The 22,500-nt window shown below is 38.0% G+C and overlaps 2 protein-coding genes across 5 annotated transcripts in view; one reads left to right on the forward strand and one right to left on the reverse strand.

The window, feature by feature from the left end:
- LOC119580229 overlaps positions 1-20,500 on the reverse strand; it is a 45,025-nt gene extending 24,525 nt beyond the window's left edge. The window contains exons 1-11 of one of the 4 annotated variants that reach the window (XM_037928246.1): positions 20,423-20,500; positions 14,070-14,146; positions 11,336-12,462; positions 6,947-7,109; positions 6,113-6,220; positions 5,331-5,616; positions 5,081-5,235; positions 4,597-4,775; positions 4,237-4,345; positions 3,478-3,688; positions 2,830-2,930 (exon numbers count right to left, since the gene is read on the reverse strand). In XM_037928246.1, the coding sequence (XP_037784174.1) occupies positions 2,830-2,930; positions 3,478-3,688; positions 4,237-4,345; positions 4,597-4,775; positions 5,081-5,235; positions 5,331-5,616; positions 6,113-6,220; positions 6,947-7,109; positions 11,336-12,405 (2,382 nt within the window). In that variant the 5' untranslated portion in view covers positions 12,406-12,462; positions 14,070-14,146; positions 20,423-20,500. The remainder of the gene's footprint in view (positions 1-2,829; positions 2,931-3,477; positions 3,689-4,236; positions 4,346-4,596; positions 4,776-5,080; positions 5,236-5,330; positions 5,617-6,112; positions 6,221-6,946; positions 7,110-11,335; positions 12,463-14,069; positions 14,147-20,422) is intronic. The other 3 variants (XM_037928247.1, XM_037928245.1, XM_037928248.1) reach the window with 3 other exon arrangements.
- A 997-nt stretch (positions 20,501-21,497) lies between these two features.
- The window catches only part of LOC119580231 (sterol O-acyltransferase 1-like), a 31,145-nt gene continuing 30,142 nt past the window's right edge, over positions 21,498-22,500 (forward strand). The window contains exon 1 of the mRNA XM_037928250.1: positions 21,498-21,624. Within this exon, the coding sequence (XP_037784178.1) occupies positions 21,531-21,624 (94 nt within the window). The 5' untranslated portion in view covers positions 21,498-21,530. The remainder of the gene's footprint in view (positions 21,625-22,500) is intronic.

Here is a 22,500-nt window from a genome sequence, read left to right on the forward strand (position 1 = left end):
ATTCCCCCCAATGGCCTTTTTTACCCCCCCCCCCCAAAAAAAAAAAAAAAAAAAAATGCCCGCCCCCCCCCTGTTTAGTTTTTTTTCTCTAATTCTTTTTTTGAGCTAGGGCCTCCCAACTTACACCTTTTATTCTGCTTATGTATGAATAATTACTTAAAAAAAAAAACTCCAGAAGAAAGAGAGGAAAGAGAGAGAGAGAGAGAGAGAGAGAAACTAACCTTTTGCAGTATGGAATCTTGGCACACCTTTTTGTATAAGTTTCACATCATTCTTCTCAATGCAGGGGGTGTCCCGAATGTATCGGACATTGTACTTCTTCTCCTCCAGGGTAAGCCACTGGTAAAACATGGCCAGACCTTGAATGTTTTGAATTCCCTCGGGACGACAATTTTATGAACCTCTTCCATGTGCTTGAACAGGAGTTTTACCTAGGAAAAGAGAGAGAAAAAGAGAGAAAAGTCTGGTAGAAAAGACATAATTCATTGTGTTCTCTATTACAACTTCACAAATTAAAAACACTTTGAATATTTCTAATTGGATATTGAATTAAGATGGAAAATGTATGAGAGAACCAATCATAAAAAAAAGAAAAAGAAGAAGAAGAAAAAGAAAAAAAAATTACCTGGTGAAAAGACAGGTGACACCCCCTGGTTTTTGGGCATTTAAAATTTCCTCCTCTTGACACAGTGGGACTTATTGACTGGCTCACCTCTGTGCAAACTTCTCGAACATGCCGCAAAAGTCAAATGCTTGGGAATACTTGTTGACACTCCTACAATACAGATTACGGGTTAAGCATTGAAAGATATTATTAAAATATCTTGAATATCAATCTCCCCATAAACTCTAAAGAAATAAAAAATTTATAAAAAAATACATAATAACTAAATATGCAGCCACAAAAGGGCAATATTATCTTCTGTGGTTAAAACCCAACTAAACATTTTCCTTTTCCCAAATCATGGGTTTATAGCAAAAAAATTCAACATGATTCTTTTTTTCAACTATAGCCCCACCTTGCATTGCCAGCTCTGCCTTTGGTTTCTTCCGTATAAGGAACGGTTTTTTTCTGGGAAACCCGTCATCCACACGACCATCTGCCAAATGTAGCAGGCTCTTTGTGTCTTTACCTTTGGACATCAACGTTATCCCTAAGTCCATGAGGGAGCCATCTTCATCTGTCTCAACGCATGTGACTCAAAGTAGTGTTTTCCAAACCCGTGGTCAATATTCATGATTACTTCCTCTTTTTGTACTTATTACCCAACATTTTGTCAATATAAAATAACAATTAAAATGTAGACATGCATTGTTCCCTGTGGTTGTATTTTATTTTGCTTACACATAGATAGCACCCTATCATCTCAAGGCATCAATTAGTAGGCCCATCCTTGTTTACACCAATCCTCGAAATTTCAGAAAAAAAAAAAAAAAAAATTATTGCTACAATTACTATTAAAAACCTTTTCCGATGGGTAATATTCGTAGTGGGACGGGCCTCGCTTCCGGGGGTTATATCGTCACCCTAGCATGTGCGACCACTCATGCCCAATACCAGCATCCCTTGCCTTTTCTTCGTAATACTAAGAGCCTATTCTGTATTTTCAAAATTATCATTTTCCAAGGTCTCTATTTGCCATATTTCCTGATAAATCAAGACTGTAGGATATTTCTGTTGTTACATAGACTCCACAGTTGATCATTATTCACTCTATAATCTGAATAAAATAAGCAGTGGGTGGCATCATGGACTTGAAACCGTAGGTTTTGTTGTATTTTTTTTTTGCATTTTTTTTTTTAAGTTATTCTATAAGATAACTTTAGTTTCAACAGGTTTATATTATCACTTCCATATGGATATACTTTTATGTTCAGTGTTTTTATAAATACATGATTTTTTTTTTTTCAAAAATACATATTGGTATTTTCACTTGGTTTTACATCATCACTTCGTGAATACTATATAATATCTCTGGTCAATATAGTCGATTACCGACGTAATTTTTTTTTGCGCTAACCTCGGAGGCCTGAGAAGCCTTTATGAAATGCATAGTATAGGAAAAATGAGAAAAAGTGTTAAAAACTACTTAATCACTTTTTCAGTGGCAAAAAAATATTATTTTGCTGTAATTGTAAAAAAACTCATGGCATTGCCATACATACACCATGGCATGTACGTACATGACCCCGGCAGATAGTCCAGGAATGCCATGGCATGTAAGTACATGCCACCTGTCGGGAAAGGGTTAACCTCTCACCCTGGGTGGCATATTTTCTTGCACTGACACAATGAACTCATATGCCAGCAGAGAAGTATATGTTGAGTGTATTAAATATTTGTTTACTAGTTTAGTTCTGACTGGTCACTGAAGTACAGCCCTCTAAAGTAGGCTTAAATTTCTTTCTGGTTTCCTTTATTGACAGATCATAAATGCTACAACATAGTGAAGAAAACATGTGCTTCCTGTACTTCAAAATGTTCATCTAGCTGACTGCATGTGGTGCCATATGGCTGGGGGAAAATAAGTATCACACGGTCAACAATGTCATAATAACAAAAATGTAAATAATGATGATAACCATGACGGAAATAAAAATTCTATTTACTAAAAAACTCAGGAACGAGGTAAACCCCTGCGATCAGGTAGGCCTAGTAATTGACTACTTGGTAGCTAAGTAGTGGTGAAGACATCAGTGTGTAAACAGAATTAACAAAAATAAAAATAAAGTAGTTGGTGCATGCATTCAGCACCATTGGGTTAATATATCATATTTGATCTATACAAAACTCCTTACAGTCTTACCACACCTGGCTGCATAACCTACCATGTCCACTTGGTTGCTGATTTCTTCTCCACAGAACCCACACTCAAGGGGCTCCTCTGGCTGCTCCACTTTGATGGGTTCTTGCACTGTCTCTTTTAAACCTTCAGAAGCAAATTATGAGAGATGAGCTGCATAAAATCAAAACAAAAATGTAAAAGGTTTTAAGACAAAGAGCTCAAGATGATAACCTATAATAGCCATATACTTAGATTTCATGATATATCTTTGCTTATGTAATCTATTTAAATAACCATTTTTCTGCTTAAATATGACACTATTATTCTAATAACAATCACAGTTATCCTATGTAAACATCACACTTAATATCAATACATTAATCTTTAATTCCAAACTGAAATCAGTATAAACATTCAGTATCAAAACATATACCAAATTTGAAACTGAGAGACTGCACCACTTAATACTGTAAACAAGCTGGTTACAAACAATTCTAAGGATAATGATGTATACTACTTCCACCAGTCTAAATAATAGTAATGGTTCTCATCATTGAGATGCCAGCTGCAGATTAAATGTGAGTAATAAAAAATAAATAAATAAACAAAAAAATAATTATCTTTGTGGTGTACACAGTTTTTTTTATCAAAATTGAAATTCATTTTGTATGTGACTTTAAACTCATCTCACTTTGTCCCTCCTGTTGTGGCAATGAAGAATGGCTTTGTGAGTCCTTAATTGGGGTTCCTTGGCTGCTGGAGGCCTTGGACAGCATTTCTACATGTGTATCTCCCTGGGCCAGTTTCTCCAACTCCTCTAGATGGACAAGACTCATGTGTTCTACTAAGAGGTTCTTAGTGAGCAGGACTAATGAGCAGAGGGAACACACGAAGTTTGCAGTCTGATGGGAAAAATCTTTGCTAATCATTGGTGAGAAGGGCATACTGTATTCATTGTGATAGTACCAGTACAAAATTTAGTGATAATATGATGAATCTCAAAGAGCAAATTTTTCTGAGGTACTAGGAATACATCAAGCTTTAAAACCAATAGTCTGAAAATGAAACAGATATTTAACTAAGATACTTAATTCATGTGAAGGGCTGTAATTTCAGAAGAAACTGCATACTGATTAAATTAATATCATAGGAATAAGTATCAAGCAACTCAGGTAAAAATAATCTTATAAGTGACCTAAATTTTTTATTTACAAAAAGATTAATATACAAGTTTACTCATCTCCCCTGTCAAAAATAGGAAACTTCAAATCTAATCCCAATCATCATTAACTGCTTTTTTTCTTTCATTACATAGACCCATAAACTTATCTTGAATCTGCAGCAAGAACATGACTCTGTTAGTCATGAAAACATGAACAGTAGAATCAAACTAATATAACTAGAAAAAAAAGATCAATTAAATGGATGTATAAAAAAGGACCTTCCTTACCTGTCCCTGGAGACGTGTATATGTTTCCTGGAGGCGAGTAGTGTGCTGAAGGACCATATGTTCAATAAACTGGTCTTCTGTCTGATAATTAAGACTGCAAACTGGGCATCTATAACATATAAATTAATATAAGAGTGTACACTGTGGCAGCAGCACAGGTAGTAAAAGTAGTGGCATAACAATAACAATAACAATATGAACTGTATCAAGAGTAAATATAACACAACCTAAGTGACATATATATAATTTTTTGTCAGCATTTTAAATATTGTTAAATGCATTATTCAGTGTATACTATGTGACTAAAAACCATTTTGGTATTCAGAGATTCTTTTATACATTATACTTCACTCCAATCACCTGAACAAGGGTTGGCTGTCATTTGATTTTCCATCAAGAATATTTCGCATATGCTCGAGGTCAGGTCCATGTTCTGTCATAACGTGATGTGCCAATGCTGCCTTGGTTATGAACATTTTCTGACAGAGGGCACATACCAGAGACCAGGCCTGAGGGGGCTTCTCTCTTCCTCTTACACCCTGGATACAAGAAGCAATTCTTTTCTGTTTAACAGTTCAGAACTTATCTAACTACATCATAAAAATCATGTGTTAGTTTTGTCTCTCCCCTCTACACACAAAAATATCAGGGGGAAAATCATGATATACAAGATGAAATGAAAACAGTGTTGGGGTAAGGTAGCAGGTATAGGAAATGAAGGAGCACAAGCATGCAGGGTAAAGGGAGGGAAAGAGGAAGTGGAGGATAAGGAGAAAGGAGGATACAAAGAGAATGAAATTAGTCTGAAGAAAACAGTTAAAATGCAAGTCCAATTTACTCTTACCTTGGAATCTGCAACTAAGGCAGTAGGCTGTGGTTCCCCTTCTTGGCTAGCAGTCTCAAGGCTAAGTTGTACTGTGTGGGCTAGGCCAGTTGTGCTGCGGACTAATCCCTCATTGTCTGCCACTAAGAGGCCTTTGGAGGCTGGTACTGGAGGAGCTGAAACATTATCTTATTAATTTCTTTGCTTCATTGATTAGTGCTGATATCTGTAAAATTAAGAGCAAATAAACTCATGTCTCCATCAAACCTACTCCCATCGAAAAGCTGGGCAGAATTTCTTGCTCCCACTCTTGAGGTAGTGTGACTCCCCCTTCCTGGTGGTCTCCCTCTTCTCCCTGGTCCTCTCCCTCTTCTGGCTGGAGCAGGGAGTGGGTCTGGGTCTGCAAAGGGGTCTTCTTGAGGTTCTGGCTCTTCCTCTTCCTCTTCTGCTCCACCAATCTCCTGTCTGGCTCCAGACAGATCATGGACAGACACTTTAGTACACTTCTTGATGTGGCTGCTGTACTGGCGCTCTTTGTTAAAGGTGCGATCACAGTCCTGTAGGGAATTATCAGTAATGATGTAATATCTTGTTTTACATACCATTATGCAGATAACCTTCTTATAATTACATATATGTAACTTATTTGACTAAAGTAATCATTTTTGCTTCAAGTTTAATATAATAATTTCTCAAAGATACAAACAAGATAGCAATAATTATATTGCAAGTTTGGAGAAAGGGACACTGGCATAAAAACAAGCTAATAAAATGAAATGATAACAAAATCATGGCTTATATCTAATTCATTTTGAGGTAAGCTAATCCTTGGGGGATTCAGCGCACAAATCACTTCATAAATCTTCACCTTCACAGTGATCCTTAAACCTAGAAATTATGGTTGCATTCTCCTACCAAGCCTTTCTATGTAACCCTCTTTGTAGATCTAAGGGATGTAATCAATAGCATATTAGTGAATAATGCAAGTGTCTAGGTGGCCTAGAAAAATGAATAATAGTTCAGTATATTATGAAGTTGAAGGTCAACTCTCACCTGACATCTGAATTGCACAGCTTGCTCCAGAGAGGGATCCAGATCAACGGTCTCCACCTTCCCACGCTTGGCTGGTGTTGGTTCTACCTCTTTCTCCTCATTTTTCCTCTGAGAAACATGGGCTTATCAATGGATATAAAGGAGAAATCGACAGAGGAAAATACAGCATTTTCTTGAATAGTTTAGGCACTCTTGATAACATATTTGTGAAATAAAAAGTATTCAGATAAAATATGTGATTAGAGAATTTGTAAATTTTTAATTTCATAAGTGAGGTAAAAACATTTCTTAAATGAATGCAGTGTTAACACAATGATTTTCCAATGACATAAGATAAAAAAAAAATAAAAGGTTAATTAGTAATGAAAGGAGACAATAACTCATGTCCGGCATATTAAACAGTAATTTCCTATCAAATGATAAAAAAAAAAAAAAAGTCTTGGAAGTTCTATTCTGAAACAACATGTAGCATTACTATTATTCTTTTTTTTTCAAAACATTTATACATTCTCATGTGACAAACACAAATAAATGATATTCATTTACACAGTATAAATAAAATATGAACATAAAACATAAAATGATAAATATCATCAAGCTTCAGAAATTAGGCAGGATGAAATGGAATGATAAATGAGAACATTCAGTTGCATGCAAAAATATATAACTGTTACTGAAAAGCAATTAACAAGTTCACTAACCATTCAAGCTATTACAGACTTAACACTCGAAAAAGGCGTAAGACATGACAGCATCCGTTTCAAATACGAAATGTTTCAAAGATCCAAGAATTCTCAAATTTAAAGATGGCAAACAAAAATTCAACAGACGAACCTTGACTGCAGAAGCTTTTTTGCCGTAGGGGCTATGGAAACACTTCAGAAAATGCTGGGAGATCTGAGGTTTTGTCTTGAACGTCATCTTGCAGAAAGAACACATGTACAAGGGAGCCTTTTCTACTTTAACCTCTTCCTTTTTACAACTTCGCATGTGCTTTCTGTTGGTCACAAAACAAGTAAAATATAAAAGTGAAAATGAAAGAGAAGAGAGAAGAGGGGAGAAGTAGGATTTCCTTTCACTTTATGCTAAAGCCATTATTTTGCTTTTTCAAGCTTAAGCTCTTACATAACAACAACAAACTTCAGGCAAGATGATGCAGATAAAGAAATGGGGTAGTGAAGAATGAGGTGATTTTTGTTTCTAGCTGACTGGTTATTTCATCAGGAATAAACCATGAAACAAAATAGGGCCTCTAAAAACTGAAAATGGCAACCTCCCAATACCCATTAAAACCCCTGGTCCTTTTCATTGTATTCTAGATAAGTTTGTCAGATTTTTTCCTTATAACTTTTCACCAAGAAACAAGTTGTATTTAGTGTCCCCTATTAAATCTGGTATTGCAAGTTTCCTTAAACCTCTACAACAATATCACCTAACTGAACCCCCCGTCCCCACTCCTTGTAGGCCCTCCTCTGTCTCAGCCAATTATATTTTCCTGCCTCTATTTTCTCGTGAATGAATTGTATTGAGTGTAAAGTAGTAATTCTGGTGCTGTATGGTATTTTCATTCTGCTAAACCTTTGACCTTTTCCTTTTTCCATATTGCTCCTCTATGCAAAGATAACTTGTGGAATATCATCGTCTCTTTACTTTTTATACATCTAGATACTTATAAATACATCTATATATGCATTATATTGTTTTATAAGAGCCATCTATGTAGAAGCAAAATTATTAAACTAAAATCACAGTGGACATGGCATGTATGTAATTCTCTACCTGCATCAATGAGTTCATTCATGTACAAGGAGTAATTATAATAACTTTTTAAACTTTACTAACACTTGAATATATGGCAATGATATTTTTGGTCTATTAAATTGAGTCTTTCAAATGCCTGGAACCAAAACTTGCATTGGTGAAAGTTGGAAAATTATTATTTTTTATTTATTTATTTATTTTTTAAGGTTTGCATTGCAGTGGGATAAAGGTGGGAATGTTATATATTCAATATTAATATTACTTTTATTACTATTACTTTAAAAGACACATGCATTTGACTGGTTTTGATTATACCTTTGTCAGAAATGCATGTATTCAGACAACAATAAAACTGAAACCAGTTAAATATATTTCTTATGCTGTGAAGATATTCATTCTCATTCATACCTCTTCTATAAGATTAAAGACTGATAAACTGCCTGGATGATAGGAAGCTAAGATTGACTGATATTGAAAAGTGTTATTCATGATACATATTTGCATGCCCTCTTGAGAAACCAAATGTGGCCTTTTGATGTCTTCAATATGAATACAAGTTTTATTTACATTCCATGTAATGGTCATGAGTATTTTTTAATAAAAAAACTACAGCTATTCCTAGACATTTCTACATGATGTTACCTTGTTTTGTAGAGATACTATCTCTTTTTAATGTGTTACTGTTTCTCTTTCTAACATCCCAAAAGCATTGGGATGTTATTCTGTTCTATAATTACAGTCAGAATATCTAACACACATAAAACTGTGAGGATGATAATTTAATACAATACTTAGGATGCAGTCAGTAAAGTTCTATTCTATAAAAAGTTTTCATGTTTCTTTTGGGTATTTAAAGGAAATTTCACAGCATAGAAAAAGTGTCATAAAACACATGTATCCATAAGTGTGAAAGATAGTAAATGAGTATACACCTGAAGAAAGATGACAATATGACAATGAAGGGGGGGGGGGGATAGACAGATAGATAGATAGATAGACAGATGGATAGATAGATAGATAGATAGATAGATAGATAGATAGATAGAGAGAATACTACTAAAACTTTTAAATGCTCCACTCTAGGTTGATATCCTACCAAATCGTGGTAGACACCAGGACGGTGTCCCATCACTATTATGTGTGTCCAGTCCTGTTGAGTTATGTATACTAAACAGTTGTTTGGCTGCAGTTATTGAGGAGAAACAGCACCTCAAAAATGGGTATCTCATTATCTTAACAATCATTTATACTGCAGCAATGAGTGAAGTGAGAGGGTAAATTTGTTTCCTAGGATCCTAATATTACTCATGAGCAGCTAACTCTGCACTCACCAATACTGTCAATATTCTACATAGATGAATCCTAAACATTTTCTAATTTACGTACATCACAAACACCTTACATCTCACTTGTTATGTTTACTATATCAAAGAAACTTTCAATAAGAGAGTTGTAATAGAAAATACCACAAGATTGGAGAGAGGAGGAGGAGGAGGAGGAGGAGGAGGAGGAGGAGGAGGAGGAGGAGGAGGAGGAGGAGGAGGAGGAGGAGGAGGAGGAGGAGGAGGAGGAGGAAGGAGGAGGAGGAGGAGGAGGAGGAGGAGAAGAAGAAGAAGAAGATGATGATCTGATGTACATAGTAATTACTGAATATATTGTTAATTTTTCATAGCCTTTAAACATATTAATAATCAGAAATATATGCTTTACAATTACGATTTCTCCATGCAGCTGCATTGATAACTTTTGTTTTCGACATTAGCAGACTAATTCTAGAAATTGACAGCGCTGGCACGCACCCCGATGTGCTTTGATGCACTTCTGAGGGTTTCTGTTGTAAGTTGGCAAACCCCTTCTTCATTGTATAGAATTTCCTGTGCCAGGACTTACTACCCTTTGCATACCAAGAAAGCAAGTCAGCTAGTGTCAGCCAATTACTAGCTGGAATAAACTATGTATGAAAGAAAATAGCTAAATCATCTATATTTTATGTGAGTGCATGCCTACCTATATGTACATCTACATCATCATTCATTGGTTCACCTAAATCAACCTTATTAGAATCCTCCTTTGACTTCTAGTAATTGTCACTTGTCTCCAGATCATTATAATGTCACAATCATGTTATATTTATCTTCACTTTCTGATATTTTGCACTAGCTACAAAATGATGTTTATACTAAGTGAGTTTAAAATGCATTTCTCCCATCTACTTCAAAGTCAAGCAACCAACTCAGTAAGTCCAATGTGGAATCCCTCATCATGAGTATAAAACTCTTAGAGAAAGATTAGACTCAGTGGGCATTTAGGAGGGGGCTCTTGCATTATCTCCACTAGTAAATGGAGTTGGAAAGTACCATCTGTGAGCCATGGCTGGAAGAGTGCTGGCTCCTGGGAGAACACTATTTTTATGCTCAGGAATCTGTTCCTGCACAAATGGTGCAGTCTCTCTCTCTCTCTCTCTCTCTCTCTCTCTCTCTCTCTCTCTCTCTCTCTCTCTCTCTCTCTCTCTCACACACACACACACACACACACACACACACACACACACACACACACACACACACACACACACACACAACACAACACAACACAACACAACACAACACAACACAACACAACACACACTCTCTCTCTCTCTCTCTCTCTTTGTTATTTTTCTTGAACTGAGTTGCAGATTACCTAAAATGGTGATATGGAATCTTATTATAGGAAACAGTCTAGTAACCTATTGATACAGCATATCAAATATACACCTTGGAAAATGGCAACCAAGCAGAAAAGGCCTATACAGAAAAAGAAATAATACTGTAAAGGGGAGGCAAGAAGTCCTGATACCATACACTAATGTTTGTATGGGGCCTCCCTACAAGCCACACACCTAGGAACTAACAGGAATGAAGCAAGCTAATCCTTGACAATGTAAGGAGTTAATTTGAATGTATCATTCTTTCTAAAATCTTATCATTACAGATGTATCTTATATGCATCTCTAAATTCTCACTGACTTTAACTCCATGAATAATCTTTAGTGATGGGGTGGCCCTGTATGTACATTTCTTTTTTATTATTTTTCCTAAGAATTCTGCTACCAGTATGGTAAATGTACGGTACATCAAAACCCTCCAGGTTTTCATATAATTGACAGATTTATAAACAGATTTCACAAAAACAAATCTATAAGCAAATTATAATTTTCACATTCCTATGATTTGCAAATATAAAAATTAGAAGGCATTTTTCCCCACCAAGAAGATACTGAAGAGATGAAAAACTTAAGATTATGTAATAAAGAAGGAAAAAAAAGACAAAGATAAGAAATAACAAAGAAAGAAAGAAGAGAGAGAGAGAGAGAGAGAGAGAGAGAGAGAGAGAGAGAGAGAGAGAGAGAGAGAGAGAGAGAGAGAGAGAGAGAGAGAGAGAGAGAGAGAGAGAGAGAGAGAGAGAGATAAGTGTACTTACCGCAAGTAGAGAGGCCGCATGAATTTACTATTGCATGTTGGACACTCATAAAACCTCTTGGCATCACTCCCTGATGCAAAGTCTTCCTCATAATTTCCTTGTGTTTGTGAAGTGTGGGTCATATACCTTGACTGTTTTTTTAAAGTTCCATCAGAAAGATTAATTTGTACATGCTTTCTCACTGGTTCATTCTGGCCAACAGGTACAGTCAGACCCTTTGTATACTTAGTTGTTCCTTCAGGTATTATCACACGGAAGACACCACTTTGGGCCGCTGCCTCAACCTCTTCCTGGCTGGGAATCACCTGCTGTGCTGTCTGATTGGTGCCTGCACGGATGATGATGTGCTTTTTGTTTCCCACAGTGACAACCTGAGGCTGGCTCACAGCCACTGGGTTGCCACCCACTTGTATAAGAAAATGTCCGGCATTAGACTTCACTGGGGATCCTTGATTAGTTTGTATTACTATTTTAGTAGGGGTTGTTGCTGGTGGAATACTATTTGAAATATCTGTCATGCTAGTTGTATCACTTCCTGTTCCTGTTATCATATTTGCTTGCTGGAGGGGCTGCTGGATAGTGTGCATGGGATCAGTGGTGATTGTGCTAGTTGTAACAATGATATTGTCATGGGGATGGGCAGCACCAGCTGAGGAGTGAAAGGTCTCATTCACCAGGTTCCTCAGGAGAATTTCTCCTTCCTGGTTATCTTCCAGAGTCCCTGTGCCCATGACAGCCTCATGGACATTGGGCTGCTCCAGGCTAAGGATTGGCTGATTGTGAGCATACTGTCCATTTTCTAAGTCCTCCTCCTTCACTGAAACTGGATCTCCAATGGCTTCTGTCACTGTGCCATGGTGGGGTGGATTCAAAACAGATGCTCCAAACTCTGCTCCATCTCCCTCCTCCATCATGACTTGTGACCCTTCAATCATCACTTGGGAACTGACAACCTGAGGGGTTTCCATCACCACTTGTGTCCCATCCATCACCACATCTTCTGACCCCTCCATCATCATTCCATTGTTCTCCATTACCACCTGTCCACCAAGCAACACAGGTGATGACATTGTTGTCTCCACACTGCAGCTGATATCTCCAGATACTGGGGTAGAGGTTCCCTCAACCTGAGAAATTTAGGTTTACAGTTAGAAATATTATTGATAGCTAATTACCAAAAGGTACAGCACTTGTTTTACAGGCACTCTGAATTGGTGAATACCTTAAACCTCTTGGATCTAGGTGACATGACAACTTTTTTTTTTTTTTTTTTTTTTTTTTTTTTTTTTTTTTGGGGGGGGGGGGGGGCTGGTGGAGGACTGTGTGAAGTGAATATACTGTCAAAAAAGGGGGGGGGGCAGGGTACTGGGAATATTCCATTAGGATAACTTCAGCTGAAGTACAGGGTTATGGGAATGACTCCCCACACATGCACAAACTTGCAGGAAGACTAGACTCTGTGGCCATCTAGGAATGGGATCTTGCATTATTTCCATCAGCAAATAAGTGCAGAAATTATCATCCCTGAGCCATGACTGGAAGATTATCAATACCAGGGAAGACACCATTTCCTGCTTACTATGACCTTCAGTGGAGGGTGTATTACAACAAATTTTAGTAACTTGGAAGAAGAAGACGATGAAATAAAGGCAAATAACAAAATGTTACTTATTATTTTCATTGAAGAGAGATATAGACTACCTAGAGAGATGATAGGGAGTTTGTGTAAGGAAAGCAATCTATTAACTTTCTTGATACAGCATGTCAGATGACAATTATAGACCTTGGATTTGGGAGGGGGGATTATAACACTGCAAAGGGGAGGCAAAGAGTCTTGACACTGCACACAAGTGTTTGTGTGGGGCAGGCCTACAAGTTCCACAACCGGGAAAGTATGAGTAAACCTAATACCTGGGTTTTTGGCCATGTGCAGGCTGCAAGGCACCTGGATTAAGGGGAATGTTCTAGGGTGGGGTGGGGGGTGGGGGGTGGGGTTCAAGCTAGTTTCAAATATCTATACATTTAAAGAATTGTACAGGCAATCATTAGTCTGCAAAATAATATTAGCCACTAGCAATCAAAAATGTTTTACCTCTTTTGGGGACCAGTAAATTTGAGAAGGGTGCCAGATAATCAATTACATCTTAGTCTACATATTTTTTCCCTCTTTTATACCATGTATGTGTTATTTCTGCACAGAAAAAAGTTTGTCTTCCTTGCATACACTCCAATGCAATACAGCTATAACCAATTTAATTCTTTTTTATTTTTCATCTTTTTGAAGAAACTAGTATTACAAAATCTCTTTATCAGTCTGATAACTTATATTTCCTCATCTTCATTTTCTCATATACTTTGAAACAGTTGAAAAGCACACAAGGAAGATAATGTCTTCGAGCATCAAAAATGACCAATGCTGATAAACACACAACATAAAAAAAGGAAAAATCTCTAAGATATAACAGTCTTGAAAGCAATGGACTGAAATTCAGCTATCATTTGTAGATTTTATTGCAAACCAAAAGCCTTATCTTCATAATGGAAATACAGAAAATGAAAATAAATATACAATATCAAGTAATTTTACATACAAAATGGCATATAGAAAAAGGAAATTTATATCACAGATGTGATACAAGGTGAATATTTTTGCCTTTTCTCTGCACAAGAAATGAAAATGAAAATGAAAAAGAAAAAGAAAAAGAAAAAGTAAAAATCCAATAATCAGAAATACCTCTAAATGCAATTCTCCAACAAGCAGCTAATCCCAATTCACCATGAAAGAAATCTGAATTAAAAGTGGTATTCCTTCTGAAAAGATCCATATGACTAATATTAACAAATTTGGTAATGATGGATTGCTTGTGATGTTAAATTTCCTCTTATAGTACTATTAGTCCATAAAAACTATCTATAGCAATGACACTGGGTTCAGTAACTCAGAAAGGTACATAGCACTACAATATCAACGAGGTACAGAAAATGAATGGATTGACAAATTCTGACATTTCCATCAGAGGTTGAAAATAACCATACTTAATATATGAATGTTTCTTTGTACATTTCAAATAGGCAACAAAAACATTTGTGTGAGTTGTTAGCTTTAAATTAAAACACAAGGAACCATTATATCAAATCCACTTGCAGTAATGCAGGTATCACCTCTTTGGTGAAATGATATCTATAATGTATTCTATAGACCATCCTGCTGATCCACTGCCAAATAAGGAACCAATCCAACTCCATTTTTCTAGAATATTGGTGGAAGTCATGATAATCATTTGAGAATACTACTGTCAGCTATGTTAGGAATACTATTAGTAATCTGTGACTTAGGACACAAATAAAAATGTTTTAAGAATGAATTCAGCTACTAATTCCATGAACTATTTAACTTGTGGTTTATAATATTTCCCTGCAACCTAGAAGTATATTTAGGACACTGCAGGGCAAACAAGGAAAAAACTAATGACATTGATAAATTATACTATCATGCAGATACTCTTAGGTAATTTCCAGGGATTCCCTTCGTGTGACATCATTGGTGCCCCTCCAAAGTCGGCAAGACATAACCTGGACTGATTCCTTAATGGTTAATGGTTAAAAGCAAGATAAATGTGCTAGACATCTAAGGTCATGTAGCACTATAGTTAATATTAGGGAAGGGTGGTTGAGTTTGTGATTAGTTGTCTAAGCTGGGCAAAGGAGTTGGTGAGTGAAAGGGTTAGGGTCGGGTATGGTAAGGAGTTAGATTAGATGAAGAATATGTATGCGTTTGAGGAAAGAGAATAGGTTGTTGAAGCAAAAAGTGTGGGATTCTGTAAGGATGTCTGATAGGTTGGGAGGTCGGTGAAGGGGGGATAGGTGGGGGAAAGCAGAGGTACGAGTTGTTTCAAAACGTGGGCACGGCAGTAGGATGTGTGGGATTGGAGTGTCTGGTGGTGTGTATTGACTTTATGAGAGTTAATGAGTTACATAAGGGATTCACGTGCGTAAGGAGGGAGTGGAAGGGATAGAGGGGATGGTGGGAGGGTTAATGTGGGCGGGGTTGGGTCGGGGGGATGGGCTGTGTTGGGAGGGGTAGGAGGATGGGGTGTAGGGCGGATATCGTTAGGAGGAGGATGGATATCAGCAGTTACTTGGAGTGTGGAAGGAGCAGGAGTTGTAAGATTTGGAGGTTGAGTGTCAGTTTTCATTAGGTAATCTTGAACATTTTCAATGGTTTCTTCTTCTGAGTTGGTTCGGGAGTTTTGGGGGATAAAGGATTTCTTGTGAGGGGGGAAGAGAGGACTGGTGTCTCAAGCATAGGAGCAAAGGAAGGTGGAGGTGATTGTGTGGTAGGGGAAGAGGGGGTGAACGTTTGTTCTGTCTGTTACGGGTAGTGCGAGGAGGGAGAGGGGAAGGTGTTGGGATTGTAGTGGTGATTGAAGTATCTGTAGTAGAGATTGGAGTGTCTGGATTTAGGATGGCAAAAGAGTGACTGGGGAAGGTAGGAGGTAGAAGAGGGGGGCTTAGATGTAGGAGGGGTGGGTTTAGGAGAATTGGTAGAATGAGCAGTATTACTGGAGTAAGGAGTAAGGGAGAAACCACGTCAACGTGCTTCTTGTCTGGCTTCGCGTACTGTGAGTCCAAGTTTGAATCTGAGAGTTGCTACCTCAGACTCAAATTTATAGGTGGGACAACCCTATAAAATACATTATGGGGCCGCCACAGTTGGCACATGTGCGTGATTGTGCAGGGCAGTTAGATCGGGTATGGCCAGGTTGGGCACATAGTGGGCATCTGGCTGTGGAACGGCAATGTTTGGCTGGGTGTCCTAGACGCCAACAATTTTGGCACTGACGTGGAGGGGGTTGGTATGGACGAACAGGGAGGGATTCTCCTCCTATGTAGACGTTAAAGGGAAGGTCATGCCTACGGAAGGTAATTTTGGCTATGTTAGTGGGTTTCTTTTGATGACCTCTGGGGGGAATGGAGTAGCATAGTCTGTGAGACAGGCAAGTAGATCTTCTCCACAATCTGAACCAATCTTTGTCATAGATTGGGCAATTTGCTGGGGAGATTGAAACTGTTCCGGTGCAAGTATTGAGGGTTGGATGGGGCTCTGCAAGGATGGGGTTACCATATAGGTCTGTTAGTTTTGTTAATGCTGTAGCTTGTTTTTCGGATGTTACTGTGACAAGACGGGAGCGGTCGGGTCGGCTACGGAAAGAGACTTTACCTACTTGTTTTTGGAGACATTGTTGGAAGAGAAGGGTGTTGTCAGAGTAGGGAGCTGTGGGAGGGATCACGAAAAATCGGTCCCATTTGGCTGTGCTGAAGAGGGTATTCAAAATTGTTGTAGAGATAGGGGTAGTCGAAGGGCGGGGCGTGACGAAGATGGAGTAGTGTTAAGGAGGTAGTGTTAGGGGAGGTGGCAATAAGGCTGTACATAAGGGAGGATGAGGTGGTTGATGTTGGAGGTTGTGGGGGTAGATGTGTTGAAGTTGAGAAGGGTTGATTGTTGGCTACTGTACTAGTAGGTATTGATGAGGGGTAGTTACTGCAGTGTTCGGAGCTGTGGTCAAAGGAGAGCCTGGGGTCAGGGAATCTGGTGGGTTTACATCATTGGGGCTATTTGATAAAGGGGCAAGCCTCATTGCCCCTAATAGTGGGGATAAGTTTTCATTACTGGCCATGGTAAGCCTGGATTATGTTGGGGATAAAAACAGTCCACCCCTCAGGGTCCCCTTGGGGTAAGGGCTAGATAACTAAATCAGGGGAATACCGTGCCCATGGCTCCCTCAGGCCGTTCAGGACTGGCACAAAGTCAGCCTTTCATCCTTTCAGCACGGCTCTCACACCTTAGGAGGTGAATAGCAGAAGGGTTTGGTGAAGGGACAGAAACGAAAAGTGGGAAGGAAAATAAAGACCATGCAAAATTAGTTGAGTCGAGGGCTGAGTCCCAAGGTTGGGGAGTTCCCCATCATTGGGTCCCAGTCTCCGCCTCCTAAGCCCCCCCACGACAACAACGGGCAAGGGATTGGGGGGGGGGACTGATTCCTTAAGAGGTTATTGCTAGGGATAAATTTTCTATTGCTTTCTGCAATCTATTTGCATTTTTTTTCATGTGCTGTGGACCAATCTGTGGACTAAAAACAATGGTGCCTAGTTTACTGCCCCAGCAAAACCCCACCACATATATTCAGTTCCATACATTGGCAGGCATATTGAGGAGGCCTGCAATCTCTTATCTTACTATAATATAGGGTTTGTTATCCTTTTGATGGTGTGCTGAAACTTTATGCTCTACTGATAATAACATCTCAGGATATTATATACTATTCTGGAAAGTTTGTTTCTAGACAAAAAAAAATAGTGGGGAAAAAGCAACATTTTTAATTTCACTTCCAAGCAATAGATAGTTTCTTCTGTCAGTAAACCTACTACTTTTTAACTATAAGTGGTCAAATATTACTATAAGAAATATTTTTGTTTTCCATGGTCCAAGAATTTGTACTCTGTTATTGTAGCTGTATTGAATGCAAAGCAATTGTATTTCTAATAAATGACTAACAACAGTTTTCTCCTCCTCTTTGTGTTTTGTGTGCTCATTAACCCAATGTCGCCAGGTGGTTTCCTGGTATGAAAGAACTCCCTCCTGGGCTGTATTGATAGTGGCCTGAGCCCCATTGATCATGTTGGAACCATAGCATGTATACACATGCCACCCAGAATGTTGTCAGGGCATGCCATGGCATGTATGTACATGCCACCCAGCAGTGAAGGGTTATGGGTATGTACTACTTAATTTTTTTGGTTAAGGTATACAAAAGAACTGCACCGACTGTAAGAAAATATTTAACCCATTATTCCTGGTTGTTAGAAATCTCTCAGAGCAATTAAACTCTGGTGATATCTGGCAGTGGCCAGACAGTGGGTACGGGAGTTCGCTGCATTAAGCCGAAAGCCCCTCTCCACGCGCTCTGGCATGTTGCTGCGCGTACAAGCTGAAGCTGCCAACCATGTGGTTCGCTATGACGTGCTATCACGTCACCCGGCAGGAACGGGTTAAGAACATAGTGTTGTAGGCAATGAAAAACTACAGTCATTGATATCAAAATTAACCTGCAGAAGCCAGTGATTCGAGTTAAGTGAATGTATCATGGTCAATGTTGCACAGAGACTAAGTACAGCCCTCCTCACCTTGCAGCAAACAACTTAGCTGCAAAGTAATCCAACCTAAACTGTCACTCATTGTTAATCTCTTAGAAATACACTGTACTAATAATGAATTTCTGTATTTTAATTCATATAAAATTATACTGAAAAGCATATTTATTAAATCTTCATTCTTTAAATATATGATACCATCTATTTTATTACATATCCCCTGTATTTTTTTTTTTTTTTATTCATCCATACTTGTGCATGCGCAGCCATCTACCAGCAATTTGACAGTTCTGCTGTCACTGTACTCATTGCTCATTCCAAAGGTGAACTTTGTTCACAGTGCTACTTGAGTTTACATATTCTTTAACAACTTTCTAATGAAAAAAATCTCTTATTGCTGTTATGATATCAGGATAACACTAAATTCATTGAAAAACAATAACTTTATTGCAGCTACAGATCTTTGTTGGAGATGTGTCAAATTCCAGTCATCCTCATTTCAAGCGTAAGGTAATCCCAATTTATACTTATAAATGCACAGTCAGTGGTGATCGAGAGGGAGCCTGGGGTGGAGCCCCAGTTGGGAAATACAGTGACTGGAAAGGGGGCCAAGGACAGAGCCCCCACAGGGAAATATTGCAACTAGAGGGGGTTCAGGGATGTAGCCCTAAAAAGGAAATACCATGGCTGGGAGCTGAATCTTGTCTCCGGCTTTCTATCTTCCATTTTCTTTATCATAAACACTATTCTTAGTTGAGTTTTTTTTTCCACTTCCTTTTGCTATTTAAAATGCCTGCTATTAACAAAATTTCCACCCCAATCCCCTCAGGATCCCCATGATTGCTGGCTGATGTTGTTGACTTTGTCTCTAATGGGTGTAGTCCTGTTGTAGACCTTTACCATCATTTGATGATGTGTTCAAGAAAAAGATTACAAGGGGTACTGTTTACAAAGAGTGGAAGTAAATAAATTACCTAACAGGCAAACTACCAACTGCAGCTTATGCACATTTCAATTTGATAATTGTAATGACCATTCCATATTGTTTCTTCAGTTCCAAGTCCATGATTTGAGAATTTGAAATCCTATTACAGTAACTGACTTTGCTTGAATCCTTTGCCAATCTGGTGACTTTTTTGTAAAAATATGAACTGATCTTGCCAGAATATGCACGACTTGTAGGCCCTTTGCTGGAGTACTGGCAGGTATTGAGGTCACAGTGGTTGCTTGACACCATCATTATTGAATATATTATTCATAACATTACAACAACTCCTTGCAATTTGTGTGACATGTGTCATGGGTGATGTGTCTTAGAATTCACCAATCAATCACTTCCATGTCCTGTCTGCCTTGCACTCTATGCTTTTCGAAAGCCAAAATCTACCCTGTCTGACAGCCGAAGGAGCCCAGGCTGACGGAAGCCAATGCCGACTGATTGACTGCCACAGAATGCATGGTCATATCTCTTGGAAACCTCTGAACGGCAGTTTGGATTGGGATTAAAGGGTGATGTAAGACATATTTCCCATTTTATTTTATTTACACTGGAACCATTCCTGACAAGTTAATTGAAAATCTCTCGACCGTCGGCAGACATCCCTATACCGCCCAAGAAAGGACGCAAAATACGCCAATTTCGACTTATAAAACTCTGCAATGAACATCCTATAATGAGCGACTGAAAGGCCTCAGAAAAACAGGGAAGAAAGGGCTCAAGAGAAGCGTCAAAGAGCGAGATCCCCGAGCGCGCTTCGAGCCTCCCGCCGCCCTCAGCGCCGCCGACCTTCTGCGCCTCGAAACACCACAGCAAAGACATGTCGATATTTTAAACGCCATCTTCCCTCTTTCCCTCGCGCTTTCACCTAATGTCTCGCTCATTTCGCTATCTTGGAAATACGAGGATTTTTTCCACAGCAAGTAAAACGGCCAAACCTCACTAGAGCCGTGGGAAGGATCCATTATTCGGCCAAAATTCGGCTTCTTCCCGCTTCATGTCGAGGAACAACAACAACATGGCGTTAAGGACTCGACACAAATACTCGGTGTCGGTAAATATTTACGGCTGCTCGTCTTCTCCGATGAATCATGAAATGTTTTAGTTATTCACCAAGTTAATGAATTTATAAAAAGAAGTAGAATTTCAATTAAAATAGATATGTCAGTTATCGCCTAATGATTAACGAAAATTTAGATACCCTCGGACGCAAATCTCCTATTGGACAGTAATGACGTCATATATACGTCACTCGAGCTCATTACTGCTTTATTGATATTTACCTTTAGTAAGTTACAAGGCGCTTTTAGTTTACATATCAAAATCATCTGGAAGTTTAGAATGTGAACTATTATTCTGATAAACTTCATTGAGATTCCCAGAGACCACATTTATGACATGTAAGTATTTTCAGGGATATATGCTTTTTCTGTATATATATTTTTTGAAGAGAAAATGGCAGCCTAGAATTACATTAGTAACTAAAGTACATATATATTACGATTTTAGAAATGTATTGAAAGGAGTTACGTGTTCAATAACCGTAGAATCTCAAATACATAGTGGAAATGCGCTGTGATGGTGCATCCAGTGAGTTTTTGTAAGATCGTTCCTAAAGTTTTATTACAAAAAAATAAATCTATAAAACACTTACAACGTGATCGATTTTTGAATAGTCATATTTACTCATTTATTTACAACATTAGTATGTACCCGTTAAGTTTCCAGCTAGTCATGATATTAAACCCATAGTGTATTTCTTCAAAACTAAAAGAAAGCACCATATTTTGCGTCCCCTGCAATATTCGACGTACGATAAATTACTTAACTTGCTAAAAGCATATCTTTAATAACAATGTTTTCTTTACTAACTATTTATATGAAATAAGGGCAGTAGCACACATTTATAAAAATATATATAATTTAGAATAAAATAGCATACACAGAGAGCTTTACCATTATTGCGGTACAAAACTTTGGAGCGTTCTCCCGGCAGCATCAGTCAGGGGAATACAGACGAAAATTTCACCTGTCAGATTACATACAATGGTGGAAGAGGTTAGACATGAGAATGGGGAGATCCCTCCAGTTGGTCTTCGACATAGATCACACGCCATGAATGGGGACATAGCTTCACCTGGTGAGTTTGTGTTTTGGTAGCTTTCAAGAAATAAATACATAATTTAGATTTAAGCTTTTCGGGTTAGCTCCTTGTAATGTTCTGAAATCAATGACGGTGTATGCATGAGGATAGCACGACACCCAATTTTAGCTTTGTCTCTGTAAGATATGGAATATATTAACGTTTATTTTACAAAACAAACTCCCGGACGGTATTACACAAAAAAAACTGTTATTAAACGTAAATACTACTGACCTAGGTTTTCCTCATGCTCATAGCCAGTGCTTGGTGTGCGTGAATGGCGTGCAGCCTTTTCTCACTATGGTTTTGTTATGCTACCTTGATACTCAAAGTTAATTGATTATACTGTTGCATGATGTTGCTTAAATAACACGTACAGGGGGATTAAAACTGTTGTCGGTTTAAGTGCAGAAATGGGTCATCGCCGTTAAAAGGTCGTAATCCTGTACACAATAATAGGTATACGACATGTGACGCTTAGTATTATCAAAAAGACGGGAAATATATATATATATATATATATATATATATATATATATATATATATATATATATATATATATATGTATATGTATACACACACACACACACGCACACGCACACGCACACGCACACGCACACGCACACGCACACGCACACGCACACGCACACGCACACGCACACGCACACGCACACGCACACGCACACACACACACGCGCGCGCGCGTGTGAGTGTAATATATATATATACATATGTGTATATATATATCTATTATATAAATTATATATACATATATATTATATTATATGCATACATTCAAATATATATATATATATATTTTTTATATATTATATATATTATATATATTATATATATTATATATATATTATATA

The sequence above is a fragment of the Penaeus monodon genome, chromosome 13, assembly GCF_015228065.2.
Source record: "Penaeus monodon isolate SGIC_2016 chromosome 13, NSTDA_Pmon_1, whole genome shotgun sequence".
NCBI classification, from domain to species: domain Eukaryota; kingdom Metazoa; phylum Arthropoda; class Malacostraca; order Decapoda; family Penaeidae; genus Penaeus; species Penaeus monodon.